At 42.4% G+C, this 15,910-nt stretch overlaps 3 protein-coding genes across 6 annotated transcripts in view; 2 read left to right on the top strand and 1 right to left on the bottom strand.

Moving 5' to 3' along the window:
* WDR33 (WD repeat domain 33) overlaps nucleotides 1–11,609 on the top strand; it is a 72,551-nt gene extending 60,942 nt beyond the window's left edge. Inside the window, exons 18-23 of the mRNA XM_074833571.1 lie at nucleotides 1,811–1,913; nucleotides 2,189–2,651; nucleotides 6,232–6,398; nucleotides 6,529–6,621; nucleotides 8,008–8,193; nucleotides 10,957–11,609. Of these exons, the coding sequence (XP_074689672.1) occupies nucleotides 1,811–1,913; nucleotides 2,189–2,651; nucleotides 6,232–6,398; nucleotides 6,529–6,621; nucleotides 8,008–8,193; nucleotides 10,957–11,189 (1,245 nt within the window). The 3' untranslated portion in view covers nucleotides 11,190–11,609. The remainder of the gene's footprint in view (nucleotides 1–1,810; nucleotides 1,914–2,188; nucleotides 2,652–6,231; nucleotides 6,399–6,528; nucleotides 6,622–8,007; nucleotides 8,194–10,956) is intronic.
* SFT2D3 (SFT2 domain containing 3) lies at nucleotides 1,045–15,880 on the bottom strand. 4 transcript variants are annotated; one of them, XM_074833573.1, is made up of 3 exons: nucleotides 14,661–15,880; nucleotides 11,634–11,868; nucleotides 1,045–6,598 (listed from the first exon to the last, which is right to left on the bottom strand). In XM_074833573.1, the coding sequence occupies exon 1, from the start codon at nucleotides 15,788–15,790 to the stop codon at nucleotides 15,116–15,118; it is 675 nt and encodes a 224-aa protein (XP_074689674.1). In that variant the 5' UTR covers nucleotides 15,791–15,880; the 3' UTR covers nucleotides 1,045–6,598; nucleotides 11,634–11,868; nucleotides 14,661–15,115. The 4 variants fall into 4 exon arrangements, with proteins under 4 accessions (XP_074689674.1, XP_074689677.1, XP_074689673.1 ...); XM_074833576.1 differs by having other exon boundaries at nucleotides 11,779–11,868; XM_074833572.1 differs by having other exon boundaries at nucleotides 11,634–15,880.
* LIMS2 (LIM zinc finger domain containing 2) overlaps nucleotides 15,640–15,910 on the top strand; it is a 35,433-nt gene continuing 35,162 nt past the window's right edge. Inside the window, exon 1 of the mRNA XM_074833567.1 lies at nucleotides 15,640–15,757. The gene's annotated coding sequence lies outside the window, so the exon portion shown is untranslated. The remainder of the gene's footprint in view (nucleotides 15,758–15,910) is intronic.

Raw genomic sequence — 15,910 nt, 5'->3', positions numbered from 1 at the left:
AAGTGGCATAAATTTAAGAAGTTCAATAGTTTATTGCAAGTAAGCATATGCTAAATATGAGAAATCATGAAATTCCAGCAGGGTTTTGGTCAAGAATGGCAGAAGTACTGTGATAGCTGGGTCTTACCTAGTCGGGGAATTTATCTGTTCTAGACTAAAGTCAACCATTCAATCACTAGGAAAGTATTTTTTGGGGTTTTTTTTAATAGTCATTGGACCAGGCCTTTTATTTTGCCTTTTTTTTTTTCCCCCAAAGTCCTTACAAAATTACTCTGTGCAAACGTGATGTTTATAGTATATATTTGTTTGCTTTTTTGTGTTTATCACCTATATTGCAGTTGAATATAAATGTTTAATTTAAATCCAGTATTTCAAGCTATGATGGGAAAAATACACCAATGAACTTACTGCTTCTTTGCAACCAGAAGAAAAAAAGCCAGTGTTTCTCAAAAATAAGTGTAGAACATGAAAATTATTTAACTTTGATTCATGGAGAGATGAAGCAGTGTAATTATGAGTACAATGACAAGTGATGGACTATAGGTTTTTAAGTATTTACAAACTACCTGCAGTCTGGAGGGTTTTTTACAAGCCATATGAAGGCCAAGTCTAGATCTTAAGTATTAGACATGTCTAGGAAAAAAATATTGCATGTTTAGGGTTTTCTGGTATGGGTTTTGGGGGGATATTTTTTTCTGATGATGATGTGAACATAAGATTTTGTATAGTAATCTTTTCAGTTTCAACTCTGTGGTGTTCACAGTGACGCTTTTTTATTGTTGAATCTGATTGCTACAGTGTAAATTATGTATGTGCCCCCTTTTAGCTCCAGCCCATTACAAACCCCAAATAATGACTTTTCTCTGGCCTTTGCTCTTTACAGACAGAATCGGACAGTTCAACCACATTGTTTCCCAACCAATGTTATTGTAGTGAGTCCAGTGTAAACATGGTACCTGTAGAAATTTTTCATGGGTCTGTGGCAGTAGCTGAATTTAAAGAACATTATTTTATCCTTTAAGTTCACCAAAAAAGGACAGAAAATAACAAACAACTTGTATATACTTTATTTTTTCTTTGGGATCATATAACTTACACAAACCTCTGCTCTCTAATGCTTCTGCTTGAGAAAAGCAGGTGATTGTAGCTTCTGCCTTTAGCCCTGTCATTGCTTAAGAACCCATTAACAACTTGCCTCTCAGTGCTTTGCCAAGTATTAGTACTTGCTTTCCACTCTAGAATTAGAATTAAGAGAAACAAACTTTGCCAGCATGTTAAAAAGGAAACTCACATATTTCCTTGTTAACAGTTTACGAAGGGTTTATAGGAGAGGTTCTCTTATGGCCCTGTTGTTGTCCCCCCATCCCAACATTCTTCATATTTTTATTTTTTCATTGTTTGATTTTTTTTTTGTTAATTTCCAAAGGAAGTCTTTGATCTATGCAGCTTTTTAACTGCATATAAAGCAGTACCTGGTATTTTTCAAACAAATATACATAGTTTCCTCATCTTCTCTAACAGGCAGCTAGAGTATGAGCTTTATCATCTTTGGTTGTTACAGACAAAATACTAGTCCTTGAAATGCTAAGTTTCCTATAAAGTTATGTGTTTTTCAGACAGTGACTGAAAAGCATTACTGATGTGAATGTCTGAAAAATTAGGCTGAAACCATTGGAAAATCAGCTGTTTCTATTGTAAGACCTGTGCAGATGCAGTCTTTATGTAAAGAAACTGTTTTTCCCCCTTACAAAATGCTTAAAAGCAAAAATACTCACACATGGCAACTCACATGGCTTTTATATGCTCATAGGATGGACAGAACCCAGGTCCTCCACCACTGATACCAGGACTGGGGCAGCAGGGAGGACAAGGTCGTCTTGGCCCTCACAACCAAGGACCCGGCCTTAATAAAGGTAACTAAATATGTTGTCTGTTCTTCTGTGAGTAATTCTCCTAAAGAGGCTGTTCCAGTGCAGTGCCTCTAGACAGAAAAGGTTACAGCGGAGCACAGGGCCTTGGCTGAGAGGAATGCTTCCGCAGATTTGGGCTGGAATATAGAGGAAGTTTTCACCCCAAAATTATTTAATGTGAAATGTATGGTGTATGCTTTATAGAACTGTACAACTAGAGCATCCTAGAGCGTTTTTAGAAAACGTTACAGAAATCTGCTATGATTTTTTCCCTCAAGGTGACTCCCGTGGTCCACCAAACCATCACATGGGCCCTCTCTCAGATAGAAGGCACGACCAGAACAGTGGTGGTCCTGATCATGGGCCTGAGAGAGGGTTGTTTCGAGGTGGCCAGGAGTGGGGTGATGGTAGAGACAGCAGGGGCATGCCAGATAGACGAGGACCTCACCCAGATTTCCATGATGACTTTGATCGACCAGATGACTTCCGTGACGACTTCCATCCAGATAAGAGATTTGGCCATCGATTACGGGAATTTGAGGGGAGAGGAGGCCCACCATTGCAAGATGAAAAATGGAGACGAGGTGGACCTGGGCCTCCCTTTCCTCCTGATCACAGGGAATTTGAAGGAGGGGGTTCAAACCGTGGGCCTCCTGGTGCTTGGGAAGGACGGAGACCTTCAGATGATAGATATCCACGGGATCCTGAGGAAGCACGGTTCCGAGGAAGACGAGATGAGAGGTAAGAATAAATCTACTCATCTTTTTTGGGTTAAAGGGTTAACAGAGGGAACTCTTTCTTCCTGGTTTCCTTTTCATTAAGGAGTCTATCTGTTTCAGATTTATAAACTGGAAACCAATAAGGAAATGAAAACTCTAATATACCTGAGTATAGAGTCCATAAAAATCATTCAGTAATAGAAGAAAACTTGAAAAATGGTCATTGTACACAGCAGCTTCCGTGTCTTTAAACAGTAAGTAAAGAGAAGGGAGGAAATTTGTAGAGAAGATCCAGTGACACAGGATGAAGATTTGAGACCGTTTTGATGAAAATTGAGAGGAAACTTGAAGGTTAAAGTGACAAACTTTTGAACACTAGAAGTGGATTTTGAGACTTTGTCTCCAGTCACAAACTACAGCATGACTGTAGAGACTGTAGAATGAGATGTAATATACTTGTAAGGAGCAGGAGCAGTGATCCTACTATCAAATATAAGGGGCAGAGCTACAGCATCTGTTGGACTGTTGAGACTATTTTCTCATGGTTTTGCTTGTAGAAATTTTATTTCTCTTTCTGACTTATTTCTTAATGCCAAGTGAAGAAATCAAAAATAATCTCATTTACAGCAATGTCCATGTCATTGCTCACAATTTCCAAATAAATCACAAAGGGATGAATTTGCTTCTAGTTACCGATGTAAATATGGAGGAATTACACTAAGTCAGTAAGATTGACTGTCACTGAAATTGCTCCAGCTTTATTCTAGTTTTAACTGAGTTAAATTTGGCCTCCAATGTCTAAGCCTCTCACTGACCACCAACTCTATATGTATAAGAACGTGTACTTGTACAAATATATTGTGGTCTCCACATAATGTGAATTTTGCGTGTTTTAGTTGCCTTTTTAATCATTTTCTTACATTCCTTTTACTTTGCATCTATACAGCTCTTCTTTTAGCTATTTTCTACCTAGCTCTGTAAAGATGTACCTTCCTTTTGTGTGAAGAGTATGAAAAGAAATGAACAGTAACTAAAAGAAGGTAACAATTAAAGCCATTTTAAAAAAGTAAACATAGAGAGAATCCAAGCTGAATCGTCTGCATTACAGAATTCTAAAAGACACAGCAGACAACACTTTTAGAAGCTCAGTAGAGATTTTCAGATCTTATATTGGAAATGCTTAGGGACTGGAAAATATTTTATTATGGTCTGGATTTTTAAAAAGGTTTCAGGAAGAGAGTCCAAGAACCCTGTGACCTGTAAATCTGACTTCTGAACTAAGAAGAGTCTATTTGTCAGAGTACAAGTGTTTGTACAGAGTTTGGTTTAAAAGGAATCAGCACAGGGCTATAAAAGGCTTGTGCTCGCTGAATTCCTTTGAAGGTGAATTAGGTGCCATTTACTGCAGATGCCGAGATGAACTTAAGAATCCCAACCACTTGTTTACCTGACTTGGTTTGGAATTTAGATTGTAACTGGTTTGATCGAGCATGAGAGGGAAGTGCGTGTATGTGTGTTTCTCTCTAATTTCCCGTCCTTTTCATCCCTGTCCTGTTCTTACTCTACCTGTGCATATCAACATGATGCTTCTACTGCAGAGACCTGCCTCTTCCTGCCTGCTAATCTGCACAGTGTGTAGTTCTGTACATTAAGGTCCTAGGCCTCAAGGAAGAAGATCTGAGAGCAGTCAAACAGGAACTGAGCCCTATGCGAGGCAGGGTTTTACATGTGACTGATATGAAAAAGTGAAAAAGGATATACATAATACAATATTAAGAGCTGTGGCCATGACAGGCATAGGTATGATAGATTTCAAAACTAAACTGTGTCCATAATGTTGCCTGGAAACAAAAGGAAAGGCCCTATTCCTGCTAGCCATAGGACCTTGCGTTGCAAATCTTGGTAATTTTCAAGCTAAGCAGAATCACACCATGTCAGTATTAAAATGGGAGGCCCTCTAAAGAACACCTAGAGGACTGTGCTGTTTCAAGGCTAAATAATACTGCTTTGTGGTTATTTGAACCATTTGTACCTGAAACTGTTCCGTTTGTTTTCCCAAATCATCCAGGTTAATGTAAAATGGTTCATTGTCCATGCACAGCACTCCCTCCATCCACTGTTGTACCTGTACAGGCACAGCAGCCTCCTCTCTGTATTGTGTTTGTTTTCTGGGAGGTGGAGACAGACCTATTGTTTTTAATGAAAGAAAAATGTAAAAGTTTAAAAATATTGTATTGTGTTATGACTACTGTTAAAATATTTAAATTTGTAATTAAAAGGTTAATGTTGTTAAAATTCTAAATAAAAGTATCTAAAGTTTTGCTTGTAATAGGATGCACTGTGTCGTTAATGAGCTGGGGAAGGGGATGTTGCACAAAGCCAGCACCATCTGAGTATTACGGTGGTTATGGTTTGGCCAGTGTGGAACTGGGAAGCGAGGGGAGGTGGGGGGCATCAGTGTGAACGGGCAAAGAGTGCTCCACACTGTCTGTGCTGTCACTGAGGGGTGGGCAGGAGAGCGTGGGGTCGCACTGTGAGGGCTCCTGAGCCAGTGTGCCTGCACCACCTAAACACCTCACCTGTGCTTGCACAGAAACTGGGCTGTAAACTGAGGCAATCCTAACAAGCGGTGCTAGCGTGCACTTTTGGAGTTGCAGTAATACACAGAACACGTATGCGCTTTTACGAGCACTCCAAGTGTTTAAACTGGAAATGGAAACAACAAAACTAGTAGTGTTCATGCAGCCATCTATAGGCTTACCTGGAGTGGCAGTGACAGTTCATTAAGAACCATTCTTCTCTCTGAAGATCTCTGTTAAAACCCCAGTGTGATACTGGAGGAGCTATACTCATTTAAGATGAGATGCAGATCCCAATCATAACCAAATTACTGAAGATGCTGTGGTACTTACTAGAAAGAAACTTTAGTGTCATAACTACATTTTGCAAAAATTCTTCATTACTGCAGTTGGATAAACTGCTCTTCAGGTTGTTGAATTCCACTGTGCATGCTGTTCAGCAATCATCATCCCTACAGAGCCGAGTGCAGTCTAAATTCATGTGCTAAAATTGTAAACTTAGAAGAATGAAATGAAAAAGAGAATGTTCTAGCAAAAGAATCCCAGATCAATAGGAATGAGACGCTGGGATGTTTTGTTACAGCCATGACTCTCATTGCTTGTATTTTTTTCAGTTTATCACTAAAATGGAAAGGAAAAAAGGGAAGGGGAAAGTAAGACCACCACAGTTAAGGGAAATTCACTTAGCCTTTTCCTTACCTTATATCTATTATCACTCAATGATTGTTTTTTCCTCTTTTCATTAAATAAACGCAGTATATTTGACAATATTTTCTTATATGAAAAACCAACACAATCAACAGAAGTATGAATAAACAATGAATAAAAAATTAATAAACCAAGTGCTCAAAGGCAGGAAATGAGCACCTTTCCACCTACAAATCCTATTCTAGTAACTGTATGTGTTTTTAGCATTAAGTAAAACGGTTCAGAAATGAGTTGATTATTAAACTGAAGCTGACTCAAGTTTATCAATCTAATTTCTGCCTAAAAACCACATTTGTACCATGTTCTTTCTTGTAGCTTCAGAAGAGGAGGACCCTCGAGACATGAGGGCCGGGGACCCAGGGGGAGAGATGGCTTTCCTGGCCCTGAAGATTTTGGGCCAGATGACAATTTTGACTCTCCAGATGAAAACTCAAGAGGAAGGGACCACGGTGTTCGGGGGCGAGGTCGTGGTGCTCTTAGAGGTGAGGGGAATGTTATTCCACGCTGAAATGCAAGGATAAGGAAGCAAAGATGTTTCTTGGGCAAATGACAGTATTTTCATGAATACAATGTCTCTTCTCACTCCTGTCCCCTGCATCTCTTACTGCTCAGGAGGCCGGAAGGGTTTACTTCCTACTCCAGATGAACTTCCACGCTTTGAAGGAGGGCGGAAACCAGAATCCTGGGATGGAAACAGAGAACCAGGTAAAAAATTTGGTGAGGTTTCTTTTAGATAATAGACTACTCTTCTACAATATAACCACCTACAAATAAATTTTTTTTTAAATCACCTCTTCTTCTTGTATCTCATATGCTCACTACCAGTCTTTTACCACAAGAAAAGCAAAATGTAGTTCTTTGGACTTCTAACTTCAGGAAAAAATTACCTATTCAGAATTTAACTGGCTCTAAATGGAACTGTCTCACTGAACAAAAAATGATTGTGGCCTCGTATCATGGTTTAACCCCAGCTGGCAACTAAGCACCCCACAGCCACTCGCTCGCTCCCCCCACCCTGGTGGGATGGGGAAGAGAATTGGAAGGGTAAAAGTGAGAAAACTCGTGGGTTGAGATAAAGACAGTTTAATAGGTAAAGCAAAAGCCACGCATGGAAGAAATTCATTCTGCGCTTCCCAGGGGCAGGCCGGGGCTCAGCCATCTCCAGGACAGCAGGGATCCATCACGTGTAACAGTGACATGGGAAGACAAACGCCATCGCTCCGATGTCCCCCCCTTCCTTCCTCTTCCCCAGCTTTCTATGCTGAGCATGATGCCATAGGGTCTGGGATATCCCTGGGGTCAGTTGGGGTCAGCTGTCCCAGCTATGTCCCCTCCCAGCTCCTTGTGCACCCCCAGCCTCCTCCCTGGTGGGGTGGGGTGAGGAGCAGAAAAGCCTTGGCTCTGTGTGAGCACTGCTCAGCAACAGCTAAAATATCCCTGTGTTATCAACACTGTTTCCAGCAAAAATCCAAACATAGTCTCATTCTAGCTACTATGAAGAAAGTTAACTCTATCCTAGGCAAAACCAGCAGACCTCAAAGTCTTGATTTTAAGTTGAATTCTTGTACAGCCCAGAACTGCCTGTTGTTGTCACCTGTGGATGATTGAAGCATATCTCGTGTGGTTTTTTGAGATGTATATTAAAGCCAATAGTAATCTTTCTCTGGGATGTCATTTTCTCTATTTGCAAAAATGTTTTCAGCTGCAATGTCTGACAGCTTATTGGTATTTGCATTTGTGTTACTAATGGCAACCCCTTATGGGGCAAAACTGAGTTTGGAAAAAATGAGCACAAATGACACATGAATAAATGAGGATGTGATTGTCTCCAAAATATATGAAAATAGGGAATACTGAAAAGAACACTTTAGATCTGTCACTTCTTTCTTTCCCATCATCTTTTAAGCCTTTTGCTTTCTTACAACTTACTCATCTAATGTTTGCTTGTTTGCCTGTTGGGCTGGGGAGGAAGCTTTATGTAATTTTAACTTAAAATTGCTGCCAAATAGTGCGGAAAGTATGTAAATGTACGTGAGCAATAATGATCAGCTGAACATTACTTATTATTCTGTTTTTTCTCTTCATGCTCAGGTCCTCGTCCAGATCACCCTCCTCATGACGGGCATTCTCCAGCTAACAGAGAGCGTTCTTCTTCACTCCAGGGCATGGACATGGCCTCATTGCCACCACGTAAACGTCCCTGGCATGATGGACCAGGGACCTCTGACCACAGAGAAATGGATGCTCCAGGTGGACCTCCAGAGGAGAGGGGGAAAGGTAATTTGTATGTATTGAAAACCTTATGTAACACTGGCACGTTTTTCAACAGTAGGCTTATCCAGAATTCCTTAGCTATTCAGAGGGGATAAAGCTGACCTGGTAAATATTTGATCTTGCCAGCCGTGAAGCTGAAGACCAATCTTATAGGAACATAAGAATAGAGGGATTTTCTGAGACATCAAATCCAAATCTTCTCTCCAGCATCATATAATCCTCTTCTTTATTGCCCTGTTCAAAAGCAGTTAAGGTTTTGGCTCCCTGTTACTCCAGTTGGAAAACTCTTGTTAAGAGCTTTTTTCCCCTCTAATTTTCAGAATAGTTATTTGTTAATATTCATGCTTGTGCTAGTGTCCTTTAACTCAAGTATCTTTCCCATCTCAGCCTTCATTCTGTTGGACTTAATGAACCCTGACTTTTTTTAAGCCTTTCCTTATATGAGTTCTCTACTTTTAAGAGTGTAAGCATGGCCATCCATGATCAGACCAGAAAGTCCATAAAGCTCAGTAGCTTGTCTTCAGCGATAGCCAGTAACACCTACTGAGGGAAGAGTGTTACGAACACTGGAAGTCTGTAGTGCTGTGTCCCTGAAATGCTCTCTAAACCTGTGAAGATCTGTAGTTCAGTGACTTACTGAAATATTATTTTCATATTTAATGGCTTTTGACAGTTACCTTTTGTGTGCTTCTCTAATTGCTTTAAGAATCATATAAACTTTTGACATCCACAACATCCACGGACAGAGCTCTAAAACTTAATTGCAGTAGACCATGCTTTAAAAAAAGAAAGGAAGGAAAATGTTTTTCTCTTGGTTTAAGCCTATCATTCACTAATTTCATTCAATGATGTCTTATGTTTTAATTGAAACAGTTGAAAGTTGATCCCTATTATTTCTGAATGGCACCTCTCATTAATTGCATTGAACTCTACTGTTTCCAACCTGAACTAGCTCTTCTCCAAATCAGAGCTCTGATCTGCTTAGATGTTCTCCCTGGGAAGTTGTTCTGTATCTTTTACTATGCTTACTACTCTGTATATACAACTTTCAGTTTTAATTTATCCTTTTGTAAATTTAATGGGGTAACTAGGAATTGCACACTCTAAGATGTGGTTTAACCATGGATTTCTACAGTTCTCCCGGTTTTGTTCCGATTTCTCCATTCTTTCCTAATAGCTCCTGATGTCATATTTCCCTCTTTAACTATTAGTCACGTGGCACTGCCATGCAATTAGCTACCGTAACCCACAGAATACATTCTTTTGGAGTTAGTAGCTGGTTCAGAGCCTGTAACTGGGTACACCATTTCCACAGTCATCCTTATTAGCCCTGCACCACTTCTTGATCCTTTTTCTTCTTATAAACCTCAGGATTGCCATTGTCTTTTTTTTAATGTTGTCTTTTTTTTTTAATGTCCTCTGTCACTGGTAGGTAGTGATCAAGTGACAGAGATCCTTCTCAGTTGCTTCTAAACACTGAGCTGCCAGCCTATAGCTGAATTTTTTGTTAGACCTCTACCGCACAGATTTGTCTTTGATGCCACTGAATTTCATTCCACTTCTCTTATCCTGAAGCCCATTTAGTTTTAACTGTATGCCAGTCCTCCTCTGTGTGGAGGTTTTATCATTTGTTCACAGACATTTTTAATAAAACTCTGCTGGTAAACTCCCTCTGTTAACACTATTTTTCCTTTCAAAACTGTAGGTTGTGTTTTAGCCAGCATCTTACCAAATCTGTAAGGATTCCTTCTCTAGCTTCAATAATAATTTGTGATAACTATCAGATTCTTTATTGAAGTCAAAACAATTGTTAACTACCACATTTCTTGTGCCTAGACAGCTCATTAATGTACCAAAGAAAGTTTAGAACAATGGCAGAAAGCCTGATAAACAAAACATGAGCAATACTTTTTCATACATGGGCTGTGTCACCTTCAGTTGTATTGGTAAAGTCATTTGAAGATTAAAATTTCATTAATTGTAAACTCTGTGGAAAAAATTTGTCTCTATTTTACACAGAACCAAGCAGAGTCAACAAAAAAAGTCACTCTTGCTAAAGTGGAGCAAAAATATCCTCATTTAGCTGTAGCATGTGTACATAATGCACTGTTACCGCTAATTTTTTTTCAAAATGCTGCTTGTTATTTTGAGCTAATAACTTTGCGGGTTTTTTTATGTTGATTTACATACCAGTAATAAAAAGATCTGTGAGAAGTAGAAAATCCTGTTCCTGGCAGTAAGGGCTCATGTAGTTTATTTTCCTGATCAGTAGTAAAATAGACCATTTTTCCATTATTTCCAGCAAAAAATGGAATGAAACATTAATGTTATTGTCTTTACCACCAACCTCAACTGATCCATCACTGCAATGTCTTTGTTTAAGGAAAAAAAAAGAAGTATTTTGCAATAAAAATACAGAGAACCATAGATGGTGTTAAAGCGTAAGAATCAGGTATGCCTGGCAGTTTTGAGGACACCATGATTATCACTGTTCTAACTTATGTAAGAGATCGCTGACTGTATCCGATACGATCTGCTTTAAGTCCCAAGGAATTTCTTGATTGCTGTCCATCTCTGGACTGTAATGGAGACACTAAATCTATGTGAGAAAAATCATATAGAGGGAGGAGGTGTAAAGTTACAGGTCTCAACTACATTTGGTCAGTGAGCGATGATACCCCAGAAGAACTAGCTAAATATATGGTATTTCTGAGAAGGGGCATGGCCTAGATTCAACATCAGTAACTGACTGTGCTTCATTTTTAGGACGAGGAAATTCAGGACCTTCACAGAGAGCGCCAAAATCTGGGAGGTCTAGTTCTTTAGATGGAGACCATCATGATGGATTCCACAGGGATGAAGCTTTTGGTGGAGGCCCTGCAGGAGGCAATAACCCTTCTCGAGGAGGAAGGAGTGGAAGTAACTGGGGAAGAGGAAATAACATGAACTCTGGTCAATCAAGACGAGGAGCATCCAGAGGTGGTGGAAGAGGCCGATAGAAGAGGCTTTGACTGGGTCACGCCCAGTCCCTGCTGGACAATATTTAAATAGACTGCTACTCTGGACTCATAAAGTAACCCTGCAACACCACAAACCTGGATTCTTAACTGGGATAACTCAATGTGCATTAGTTCCTAACAAGGGTCTTTTCCTAGATCAATCAACTGCTACTAGCTGCAGTATTGTAGCTAGCTTTGTTTTGTCCTCTCCACCCCTGTTTTCCTCACCTTCTCTTACCTACTTTGTTTTGTGAAGAGCTGGAAATTTTTTTTAAGTGTTGTGAGACATGGAGCACCTCCACAGATTTCAGTTCACCTCCAGACAGAAACTTGTTTCTATATGTACAGTTTGTCAGAAGAGTTACGTTGTTTTTGTATGAATACAGAATGTAATTTGCGCAAAAATTAACAAAAAATCAACACAGTGTGTGATTCTTTACTCACCTATTACTACAGAGAGGGTTGTCTTTAGGCAAACGTCTATCAGTTGGAGCAACAGAACTACCTCCTGAAATCTCAACCGTTTAAAATACTAATAGCTGACTCCTAGTTTTTTGCTGTATCATGTATAGAGAACTTTCGTTTTCACCTTTAGCCACAGCTGTCTACAGATTACAAGTGGTGCTGACGTTAAAATTCCAAAACACAGGAAATCACCGCTGCTTGCTAGTCTACCATCCTGAAAGAGAAAAACGTGGAACACCATTTAGAAAAAGTTGTTGTAGACATAATGTGAGTTATAACCCGGACTACTAGCAAATAGACATCATGACAAATATTGTCATTCTACGCTTCACCTAGGCGAGTCAAATATTTTTCTTCAAAATAGCATCTGTTTATAGAAACTGAGGAAGAAGGAAGTTTAGCAGCTTGATTAATATGGATGTGTATGTTTTACAATGTCTGTAGGATGCACTGCTTAAAGATACGGGTGCTGAGTAGAGTCTGGTGCATTCAAATGCTGAAGTACAAACCTCAATAGTTGATCACTTTCATCTTAATGTTTTTTTAAGTATCTTTCTTTAGGATATTGTTTCCTAGTTTTACTAGGGGAGGGAAATGAGGAGGGGTTATGCCCATTTCCCACATTTCATAATAAAGCTGCTTACCAATCATGAGTTTGTTTTCCCCATAAATCATTCATATAAATCATCTCCAGTCACCAGGTTACCAAAAAAGGCTCCTTTAATACCTAAAGCCTCAGTGAAAATTTTATCACGTAAGTACATACTCTAAAGCCAGCTCTCAGGAATATCCTACATTAAAAGTAGAGGATATAATGTATAATGAAAAGTATCACTAGCAGGCTTCCCTCCCCACCCCAGCTGTGAATTTCATGTTCTAATATTCAGGATAATATGGCAATATAGTTCTAGAGCTGACAAGGCTACTGCAACAACAGCAATACACAGCAGCTATTTTACCTGACTTCTCATACAGTCAGGTTTACTAAAGACTGGTTTAAGTCCTGATGACCTATCTTATTTAAAGAGATCAAAGCATAGGTGCTTAACTGCTCTTGGTTCAGTCAGTCACCAGCAGAGATTTTTTCCTACTTTTTAATTCGTGTATAAAATGGCATTTGAAAATTTTAGTAATTAACTCTGATCATTAGCCTATAAAACCCTTGTCATTGGGCTCTAGAGGAACAGAATGGTCTTAAAGGAATTAACCAGGAAACAGCTGAGATGCACCTGCTATGACACAGTTTCTCCTTTGAGGGGAAAAAAAAAAAAGTGCTTTTTACCTCTATTTGAAGAAGGGCTTTGGTCACTTTTGGTGACCAAATCTGTGAGTTAGGATCTATCCTGAAGTTTTAACGATAAATACCAATGATTTAGTCGTTAGCAAAGGGGAAAGCTTCCCCTTTTTTTTAACAAGTCTTAATATATTTTTAAGGGGCTGAAAGTGACTTTTGTCTAATAGTTAGAACATGGGATTTAAAGGATGAGCTTTAGTCCTTAATTAAACCACAGTCCTCTACCAAAACAAGCTGGAGTGCACCTAGTAATAGGAAACCCAGCTTTATCTAAACAAAAGGGGGTATGCTTGGTTTTCCTCTGATGGTTGCTTAACTCCTTAAACCACTATGGTACTTGCTGTTAAGTAAGTCTTAATCAAGGGACAGCTTTTTTAATTAAGTTTTGAGATACTCCATGATCATGGAATATACACAAAAAGTCCTAAGAAAACTGGGTAACTACCTAGCTTTTGTATAACATCTTAGAAGGTGACAGCATAGCAGGAGAGACAGAAGCAGCTTCCCAGTCCACAATACCACAACCCACTATTGATGGAAAATGGATAAAATTACTTGATGGGAATATACTTCTGTACTCTTCAGGTCAAGTTCTTTTACCAGTGCTGCATGTAGAATCCTTATGATCTACCTGCTAGTTTACAGCTCCACCTTGTCTAAGATTTGTTTAATTTGATATTGCTGTTAAGAATAAAATTAAATTTATATACTATAGCTTAGAAGTTGTAAAAGTGAGAGTACTAATAATGCTATTCAGATAGCTCTGATCTACAATTTTAAGGAAAAAAAAAGTGACCATTAGTGGAATGTCTATACTGACATTTGGTATACAAATCGTTTTATTAAAGCAATCTATGTACATTTAAGTACCCCCATTTAACAATTTCGGTTTAATTCGGACCAAGTATTAGGTGAATATGCTAAACCCCAAGTAGTGACAACAGATAAGTATTGCAGTGTTTGACTTCATTTTGTAGATAAGGCACATATACTCAGTGAGACACCCACTTGGGCTCTGAGCAGGTTAGGCCTAGTAGCCCCGTTTATCTGCAGCAGTGCAGCCCGACTCTGGTAGCAGGCTCTCAGCACCTTCCTCAGGCTGCTTAGTTTCTGCACTGACACTGAGCTCTGCTAGCTGAAACTGGCTCCAATTACTAGCAAATCTATTTTTGAAGGTCATGCTGTGACAAGTAATTCCTGCCCATATGAAAAATAAAGTTCTACGAGCTGAAGCTACCCCTTTAAAGCCCAGGTACTTGGTACCTTAGAGCAGCTGTAAAGCAGCAATACCTGCGAAGGCCAAAGCTCTGAACCAAGATTAACTGTCATGCGACGTGAGGGGGTAGTCTTTGTGACCTACAGCCCCAGGAAAGTTTGTCTCACTTACTGGATGGTATTTTAAAGATGTTTTTTAGAGAGAAATGCAGTTCAGTGGGCACAGTATTCATATTCACCCCTGGCCGGAGGTGGCTGATGACTGCACTATACAGCGTCTGACGGATGCGTTCAGAGCGTAGGGGTCTGCACAGAAACGAGTTAACAGCAGTTAACTATTTTTGAACGTTCACCCCCACACTTGATCAGATTTTGCTAAACTGCCTCCGTGTTTCACCTTCAGTCAGCCCTCCGCACCTCAGCTGTTAAGATACTTGCTTTTCACGTACCGGGCAAGTCAATAATTTACATTTCATCAGCTGCGTAACGTCACTCACGTTTTGAAGCAGGCTGCAGCAGCCACATGGTCCTATACTGGAGGTAGGGAAGTGGGGTGCTGCCAGCTCCCACCCGGAGCCGCAGAGACTCCAGCCCACGGCTATCGAGCTCACTTTGCCGTACGGCAAAATCCCGTGCGGGGGGGCGGCTCGGCAGGCCGGCACCAGCACCGCTACCCCTGAACACAGCAAAATGAGTTCCCAGAGTCACTGCCGCCGTTCCCAGGTGCCAGCCGCTGCTCTTCTTGCTCAAGACCTGGTGAGGAAAACCCAGCCGGAACGCCAGCGCGGTGCAAGGGAAGCGGTGTACGACGGCGCCATCCTCGTCGGCGTCTCCGTGCCCCGCGCCTGGCCCGGCGCCAGCGCCAGTCTCTCCGTCCCTTTGTCCGAGTCCCGCCGGGCGGCGGCCGGTCCTCCCCCCGCGGCGGCGGAGAGGGGCGGGGGGGGGGGCGGCCTCACACCGGCAGCGCTTTGCCGCGGCGGCGCAGCGCGGCGCTGAAGAGGCCGCCGAGGCGGCGCAGGCCGGCGGCGCCCCCGGGCATCGCGGCCAGGAGCGCGGCGGCGGCGGCGCCCAGCTGGGCGGTGGCGCCCAGCACCGTGAGGAGGGTGCTGCGCAGCCCCAGCGCCGCGTAGAGCGTGCCGCCCAGGGCGCCGAGGAAGAGGAGTGAGCCGCGGCTGGGCTCCCGCAGCAGGCGGGCGGGCCCGCGCAGCAGGGCGGCGGCGGCCAGGGCGCAGAGCGAGCCCAGGGACCAGAGCAGCGCGAACTTGCGGGCGCGGAGCAGCAGCAGCGGCGCGTACAGCGCGGCCAGCCCGAAGCAGAGCGCGGCCAGCAGCAGGCACAGCCCGCTCCCCGCCAGCCGCTGCCAGCGCGACAGCCCCGGCAGGCACGGGTCCGCCTCGGCCGCCCACAGCCAGCCCGGCCCCGGCCCCGGCCCGGCCGCCGCGGGGGGGGCGCCGCGGCCCGGCGAGAAGGGGTTCAGCGGGCCCAGCCAGGCCCCCAGGCCGCCGCCGCTCCCCGCCTCCTCCTGCGAGCAGCCGGCGGGCGGCGGCGCGGGGGCCGCGCTGGAGCTGGCGGCGGCGGCCTTCGACTGCGCCAGGTACTCCTGCAACTGCCGGCCGAGGTCCGCCATGGCGGGGCCCGGCACCGCTCGCGCGCGCTACACCGCCCCCCGCGCCCGCCCCGCCGCCATCTTGCGGAGTAGCTGCATCCGGGTTACCGGCCCCCTGACGTGCGGCGGCGCGCGTGCGCG

Source organism: Strix aluco, chromosome 9 (assembly GCF_031877795.1).
Source record: "Strix aluco isolate bStrAlu1 chromosome 9, bStrAlu1.hap1, whole genome shotgun sequence".
Taxonomy (NCBI): Eukaryota; Metazoa; Chordata; class Aves; order Strigiformes; family Strigidae; genus Strix; species Strix aluco.
Note: the sequence above shows the minus strand (reverse complement) of the source record. Positions and strands in the feature narration are given on the sequence as shown.

What these genes read in the sequence shown, in the direction of transcription:
- SFT2D3 (XM_074833572.1), bottom strand. Translation starts at nt 15,790, where the DNA reads ATGGCGGACCTCGGCCGGCAGTTGCAGGAGTACCTGGCGCAGTCGAAG.